General features: G+C 33.2%; 1 protein-coding gene across 2 annotated transcripts; it reads left to right on the top strand.

Annotated features, from left to right (window-relative positions):
- The first annotated feature begins 840 nt into the window (after positions 1-840).
- Positions 841-6,799, top strand: LOC132039850 (branched-chain-amino-acid aminotransferase 2, chloroplastic-like). 2 transcript variants are annotated; one of them, XR_009410500.1, is made up of 10 exons: positions 841-1,164; positions 1,362-1,420; positions 2,620-2,794; positions 3,227-3,403; positions 3,955-4,086; positions 4,300-4,398; positions 4,700-4,816; positions 4,910-5,005; positions 5,133-5,259; positions 6,566-6,699. XR_009410500.1 is itself a non-coding variant. In XM_059430385.1 (10 exons), the coding sequence occupies exons 1-10, from the start codon at positions 1,105-1,107 to the stop codon at positions 6,672-6,674; spliced, it is 1,137 nt and encodes a 378-aa protein (XP_059286368.1). In that variant the 5' UTR covers positions 847-1,104; the 3' UTR covers positions 6,675-6,799. The 2 variants fall into 2 exon arrangements, 1 of the variants encoding a protein (XP_059286368.1); XM_059430385.1 differs by having other exon boundaries at positions 847-1,164; positions 5,147-5,259; positions 6,566-6,799.
- Positions 6,800-7,718: the final 919 nt, after the last annotated feature.

The raw sequence follows: 7,718 nt of genomic DNA, 5'->3' as shown, positions 1-7,718 counted from the left end.
AGCATTCTTGCACTAATCTTAAACGGAAACATATGCTATCTACAGTCCAAAACTCATTCCTAAATGCAAAAAAAAGACCAAAACAAAACATTTAAAAATAGAACTAAAAATAACCCAAATGGTAATTATATTTTGAGAAGTTAAATTAGAAATTGCTAATCGTATACTGTTGAACATACATAGTACTATCTGAAAAGGTGAGTTTTCTTGTCCCTACAATACATGTGTGAGTAGTTCTATTTTTCCAAATGTTACTATGTTAGTACAATGTCTAGCTGTTATTAAGATTTATTATCCAACGTCACTTGTTTATTGACAAAAAGTGGGCAAAATCTTTGGCAAACTATTCAACTTCCTTTACTTTCATTGTACCGGTGCCTCGACTATAATGGCAAAAGAAAATTTTCAAAATCAATGAGCCATAATGCATTTATATCTACCACAACAACGACCAAACAATCTGTACTTAATTTTTAATGAGTAATGAATGCTAAGATTTTATCTCCATAACGTGAAGATTGCATCATAGTCTATGCTAGAAGCCAGAAGCCTAGCTTTAACATGCATAGCTTATTTTACAAATAATGTTAATATGTTATACAAGAAATAAACTAATAGTTCATTGGTTCATAGGAATTATAAGGTAGTATATGATTATGTACCGGGAAAAAAAAATTATATTAAGAATTTGGGGAGTGGAGTTGACTTCTATGGGGCCAAATGGTCCTAAAAAACTGAATATTTATAGTATAATGTTTTGGGATTTACGCATTTGTTAAGTAAAATGACATTATTTTACAAGATGGGTTATGTGAGGCGAATCAATAGGATGGACAAACGGAGCACTTGTTTAGGCAGCCAAAGAAACGTTATGACATGTTTTAAGATGATAAGTTTAATTTCACATGTCTTACAGAAAAATTAAAATACACGTGATGTCCTAGTATCCTTAAACGTCAAGTTCCCTTCCTTCAAATTTTTCCCATTTTTGGCCTTATATCTTTTCTCCATTCTTTATATAGACTTGCTTTCTTTGTTCAAAGTCACATCTTTCCTACAGCTACTCTTCCATTGACATCCTTCTTCTATTTTTCTTCTGCAAACATGATTCAAAGAGCTACTTTTTTTCGCAGATTAATTGAATCTTCTTCTCTATCATCAAAGGTCAGTCATCGTTTATAATTTTTTGCGTTAAATATTGACCAAACATGCTAATTTATCGTGACAATAGGTTCAAATTTTGTATAAATGTAAATTTTTAAAAATTAGTCATATACAGATCATGTTAAAAACAACGAATACGTACTAAAAATCAGCTGCGTCAAGTTGACCAGAGATTTATATATGGTTTGTGATTTTAGGTTGGAGCTATGTACTCTACAGCTCAGGCTGCAACTCTTTTACAACCCATTGTTCAAAGGTAAATTATAGTATTTACATTTGATATCAAGGACTTAATCCCTTGACTAATTTCTTAGAGATTTTATGCATTTTAGAGGAACCAACATATAGATATTACTCCCTCCGTCCCAAAAAGATTGTCTTAGGCCTCATTTGTTTTCATTAAGATTAAAACGTCTGAATCTGAATGCACATCTGAATGATTAAGATGTTGTCTCTAAGTACGAACATTTGAATGATTAAGAATTTTTTTTTTTCAATATCTGAATGTGCATAATGTATTTATTTAAACATAATAAATATACAATTCAAATTAAAAAGTAACTAAACAGTAGAAAATAAAAATACAAATTTATGTTCACTAGTCGGTGGAGATGTTTGTAGTCTTGGTGGGTGGTGAGTGGGGGTGGAGGGGTGAAGGGTGGGAGGTAAAGAGGGCGGGGTTGGTGGGGAGTAGGGTTGGTGGTGAAGTTGGTGGGGAGTGAGGGTGGGGTTAGTGGGGGGTAGTGGGGAGTGGGGGTGGGTGCTATGGGGTAGGGGTTGGTGGTAGGGAGTGGGGGTTGGTGGTTGGTGGTGTGGGGTAGGGATTGGTGGTGGGGAGTGAGGGTGGGTGGTGTGGGGTGGGATTAAGGTTGGTGGTGGGGTGGGGGTAGTAGGGAGTGGGGGTTGGAGTAGGGGGTGGGTGGGTGGGGTTAGAGTCGGGGTTGGAGTGGGGGGTGGGTGGGTGCGGTTAGAGTGGAGATTGCGTGGGGGTGGGGTTGACGTGGAGGGTTGGGGTTGGGGGTTGGAGCTGATGATAAAAAAGTTTCATACAAAACTACCTCTTAATGATATTAATACTTGGTTCAAGATCTTAATGATTAAGACCTATTTAGACCCAATTAGTGCTTAAATCTTAATGCAAACAAATGCACTTAATGGCTTAAGGTCTGAACCATTCAGATTCAGACCTCCAATAAGTTCAAACAAATGAGGCCTTAGTTTGACTTGACATAGATCGAGTTTAAGAAATAAAGGAAGACTTTTAAATGTGTCGTCCAAAACAAGTCTTGAATATTTGTATGGTTGTAAATCATCTCATAAAGTTAAATTGTTTCTAAATATAGAAAGGTTTCAATCTTTTTGAGACAGACTAAAAAGGAAAGGAAGACAATCTTTTTGGGATGGAGAGAGTAATTAAAATCACTGATTGTGACTAATTTTTTTAATTGATGCCAGTGATGATGACGAGTCCATTGACATTGATTGGGAGAATCTTGGGTTCCATTTAATGCCAACTGATTATATGTACCTAACAAAAAGTTGTGAAGATGGTCATTTCAAACAAGGCCAGCTTAATCCTTATGGTAATATCCAATTGAGCCCCTCTGCTGGAGTCTTAAACTATGGACAGGTAATTTCTCTATTAAGTTTATCAGGTTACTGAAAAAATAATTAGAAGTAACCGTCCATAAAAATGTTGTACGTGAAGTCTGGAAAATAAGATAGGTTATAATAGGTGAAAATGCACAAATAGTGCAAAAAGATCTTTACACTGGTGCATCCGTACACGTACCCACACAAAAAAAAAAAAAAAAAAAGGAATTAGTTACGAAATCCGTCAGTAAATTGCTCGTAGCTAACAATTTTTTTTTTTAATAATCTGTCGTTAAATATGATTTATGGTTCTTCGTTGTTTAGCGATAAAAGTTGTCTATGGCTATTTCCTCTTTTTCTCCAGTTTCCTTTCTCAAATATCATCTATCTAGTCCTCCATTAATATATTGTTAAAATTAAATTTATATCGTAACCAACTAATTAAGTTGACAAAAATTCATTGAAACAGGGTCTTTTTGAAGGGACAAAAGCTTATAGAAGAGATGATGGAGGTTTGTTTCTGTTTCGTCCTCACCAAAATGCAATGAGAATGCAGATTGGTGCTGAACGAATGTGCATGCCTTGTCCTTCCATTGATCAATTTGTGGATGCTGTGAAGCAAACTGCTCTGGCTAACAAGCGTTTTGTAATCTTTCTTTCCTTCAAACTTCATTTCTTTCGCTACGGGAAAAAACAGGAATTACTGACGGACAACTTATATCGCTAAATAGCTACATAAATTTCATTTTTAGTCGTATTATTAATGGATTATCAAAAAATCATGTTAGCTACATTTTTTTTTCTTTTTGTTCTTTTTAGGGCCCACTAAGTCTGTTCATTCACCAAATTTGGTTTTCCTGTCTCCTTTGAAATCAAGAATATAGTGGTACGAGCCTATAGAACATATCTTGTTCAAGTAAGGTCGTAGTTACGGACTGTGTTGCTCGGACTCTCAAAAAATGATGCCGCACCCGTATCGGACCCTCCAAAAATGCACTACTTTTAGAGGATCTAACACGTACCTGTCGGTATTTTTGAATAGTCCGAACAACATAGGTTACGGACTATTTAGCGATGGATTAATGATAAATTGTATAGCTAATTTATTTTTTATTTTTTATAGTGCTGTAGATTAAATTTTGGAATTACTATATCTAATCAAGTTGTGTATTTGTTTAATTCGTTGAACAAATGTAGATTCCTCCTCCAGGAAAAGGTTCTCTTTATATAAGGCCACTGCTTATAGGCAGTGGACCAATTCTTGGTTTGGCTCCAGCACCAGAGTACACCTTCCTTGTCTATGCTTGTCCTGTTGGAAATTATTTCAAGGTCAGTTAATATTATTTTTTTCAGTAATAGGCTTTTATTCCAGTTGAAAGCTACAGAATAACACTTACACTATTTTTTGTCTAACAACGGATACAGACCTAGTATAAATATGTATATTTAAAGAAAAAATTTACTAAAATTCGAGCTGACACCAGTAGGTGCTCCGACATCAACTATTTCAATCTCTTCAACATGTTTTGCAATTTCGTGCAGCAAGGGATAGCGCCATTGAACTTGTATGTTGAGGAAGACCTTCATCGTGCCTCGCGTGGTGGAGTTGGAGGTGTCAAAAGCATTACTAATTATGCCCCGGTACAAATAGTTTCCTTTATGCTTCATTTATCCCATTTTATGTGTCATTTTAACTGAGAGTCAAACAGTTCTTTTCGTTGATTATCATTTTCGAGAACTCTTTTAAATTATTAACTATGATACTCTTATAAGACTTTTCACATAGTTTTTAACTATGTATATTACTAAAAAGAATTAAAGAATATATACTCGAATTCACACCGAAGGTTAAGATACTTCAATCCTCATATTCCAAACGCCTTCACGTAAAATGTTATGTAAATGGTTTTAGGACATCCTCAAATTTGGGTCATATATGCAGGTTTTGAGAGCCATAAAAAATGCAAAAGAGAGAGGATTCTCAGATGTATTATACCTTGACTCAGTAAATAAGAAGTACATTGAAGAGGTCTCTTCATGTAACATTTTCCTTGTGAAGGTATGTATACTAATCCTAACATCTATCACATGCTCAGCTAATATTCTAATCTTCTATAAATTAAAACTAACATTGAAACAACCATATTCATAGGGAAAAATCATTTCAACTCCAGCAACAAGTGGAACTATTCTTCAAGGAGTGACAAGAAAAAGCATTATGGACATTGCACATGATCTTGGTTATCAGGTTTAGTTTTATATCTTGACCATTATTCAAGCAACTAATAAGGACATTAATTAATTAATTACCAATTTATTGAGTATACATTAAGCAACTTGATATTCAAGAACACATTCTTTTTAAAAATTTGTAGCCAATGTGGTTCAGGTTGAAGAACGTTTAATTGAAGTGGATGAATTGAATAATGCTGATGAAGTTTTTTGTACGGGAACTGCAGTTGGCATTGCTCCCGTAGGTAGCATTACTTACAAAGGCAAAAGGTACCAAACTTTATTTACTGCAAAACAGTTTTAATTTTTATATGCAGATAGTGACATACTCACTCCGTTCCAAAATAAGTGGCGTTTTTAGGCATCATACCCCTTAAGAAAACTTCTTACTCCTATAAAGTAAGAAATGTTTTTTCTAATTTACCCTTAATCAAATGCCTTGAAAAAGGAGTAACTCTTTAATCGGTTTTGGTTATATAAAACTCCATTTATTCAAATAAGGGTAAAAATGGAAGAAAATAACTAATGTCTTTTTTATTTTGAAACAAAATGAAAAGGTAAAAAAAAACATCACTTATTATGAGACGGAGGGAGTAAAAGGTTTAAAGGTAAGTGAGATTAGTTTCATGGAAAATAAGACGGAGTACTTATTATAATATGTCACTTCTTATATCTCAATTTAGTGCCACATTTCTTTAGTCTGTTACAAAAAAAGAATGACGCATTGTTATACTAAGAAGCAATTTAACTTTATAATTAATTTATTTTACCCTTAATGAAATCATAATCTATTGTCACGCAATTTGTAATCCCACAAATATCTATGGCGTTTTGACCACAAATTTTTAAAAAAATCTTTATTTCGTAAACTTTGTGCTATTACTCAAACAATCACATAAATAGGAACGGAAACAGCATTGAAAGGGGATTCAATATTTGAACTGTATGGGTTTGGTTTCAAAATTCTTCTAAATCCTAACTAAAGTTACTAGATTTAGATCAGCCTATAACCTATTTATTAGATCCGACCTGTATACACCAAGTAGGCGGGCTTTTGGCCATGAAAATCAAATATTTTTCACTTTATTTGGTATTTTGGGGTTGGAGTTGAAGATGGAGTTGTGTTTGGTTATAGTTTTTGCAAAGAATATTTGGTTGTTTGAATGTATTGAAAGTGAAAAAAGTGAAAACAAGTTTTTTCAAATTTCAAATACAACTTCAAATAGTATTTGGAATTTTGCATGGCCAAACATTGATTTCCAAATAAAGAAAAAACGTTTTCCCAAAAAAAGGTAAAAAAATTTCATGGCCAAACGGGCAGTCTAAGAAAATTTTACATTGTGACTGTATATGAATTAAATCCTTTGCGCAGACTAGACCCTTCATTTATGAAAACCAACTGCCATGTTTCACCATGTTCTAAAAGTTTAATGAGCAGTAGTCAATGCAAAGATAACGATGTGCCATGCCAGTTAATTACTTGTCTGCTACTTTCTCTTTTTTTTTTTTTTGTTCTCAGTTTATTTATGTGTAAGTTAATTTTCTTTTATTTGAATTTTGTACTTTTCTTATACAGGATTGAATACAAGGAAGAGCTAACAAGTAAGCTATTGTACTCAAGATTAATTGGGATTCAAAGAGGTATTATTGAGGACAAGAGGGACTGGATTGTGGAGATTGATTGAGCTTCTTTGGCTTAAGGTTTTTTTTTTTTTTCAAGTAAAATATAGTTTGGAATGTACTAAAGATTAGTTAAGTATGAATTAATATATACCACTTACCGCCTTAAAATAAAAAATTACTTAGCGGAGCCAAAACTTAGCGGAGCCAAAGATTTTATTATTATAAGAGGTTTCAAAAATTCCGAAGCTGCAACTTAAAGTTATTGTTAGCTACCTTTGATACTCTTATTAAAAACTTACCTTATGTTAAGGGAATTCAAGAGTTTATATATATACAAATAATAGGATGATCCGACTAATTCGGTGTCCGATTAACACCGTGGAAGGTCTACTATGGCTTTATCAAATGAAATTTCATTACAGGGGAACCTGAAATATTTGATTGATGGTGGAGAAATTTTCACCATTCCATGATACCCCTTGACGGTGACATTAATATTTACTTTGACATAACATTTCATCAGTAATATTATTCTATATAACTTTTACAACTCTAAATTACTAAAATTCAGATAACCGTTCAAATTACTAATTTGATAATGTTCTCTCTATTTAACTAACTTTTCAACTATTCTTTAAATGTTTTACACCACTCCCACTAATGTAACCTACAACCAGAACCATCATTTATAATGTGAAACACAGAGTTAAAAAAATGATCAGATAATGAAAACCAGAAGTAACCTCCAGCCAGAACCGCTCTGTTTTCAAGGTTCTTGATGATGGAAGCCAGAAGTAAGATATACTCACAATTCCCCAATCCACATTTGTAAGCCCAAATGACAAAGACGGGAAAGGCCAGATTTAAGAAATTGGCCCAATAACACTGAGTTAATATATTTTTATATATTTTGACTTTTCTTAGTCTTGTCATTGTTACCTCTAAGACTTATTTATGAATAATAACTATCTTTTATTTTATTTATTTTTCGTAGCTAAAATATTTTCTTAAATTACACATCGTAACTAATGTCTTGTATCTCACAAGTCTTCTCTTTTCAATTTTTTAAATTTGTTTTTAAAAGAAGTCTTATATATTTGTGAGAT

This window comes from Lycium ferocissimum, chromosome 12 (genome assembly GCF_029784015.1).
Source record: "Lycium ferocissimum isolate CSIRO_LF1 chromosome 12, AGI_CSIRO_Lferr_CH_V1, whole genome shotgun sequence".
Lineage (NCBI taxonomy): Eukaryota > Viridiplantae > Streptophyta > Magnoliopsida > Solanales > Solanaceae > Lycium > Lycium ferocissimum.
Note: the sequence above shows the minus strand (reverse complement) of the source record. Positions and strands in the feature narration are given on the sequence as shown.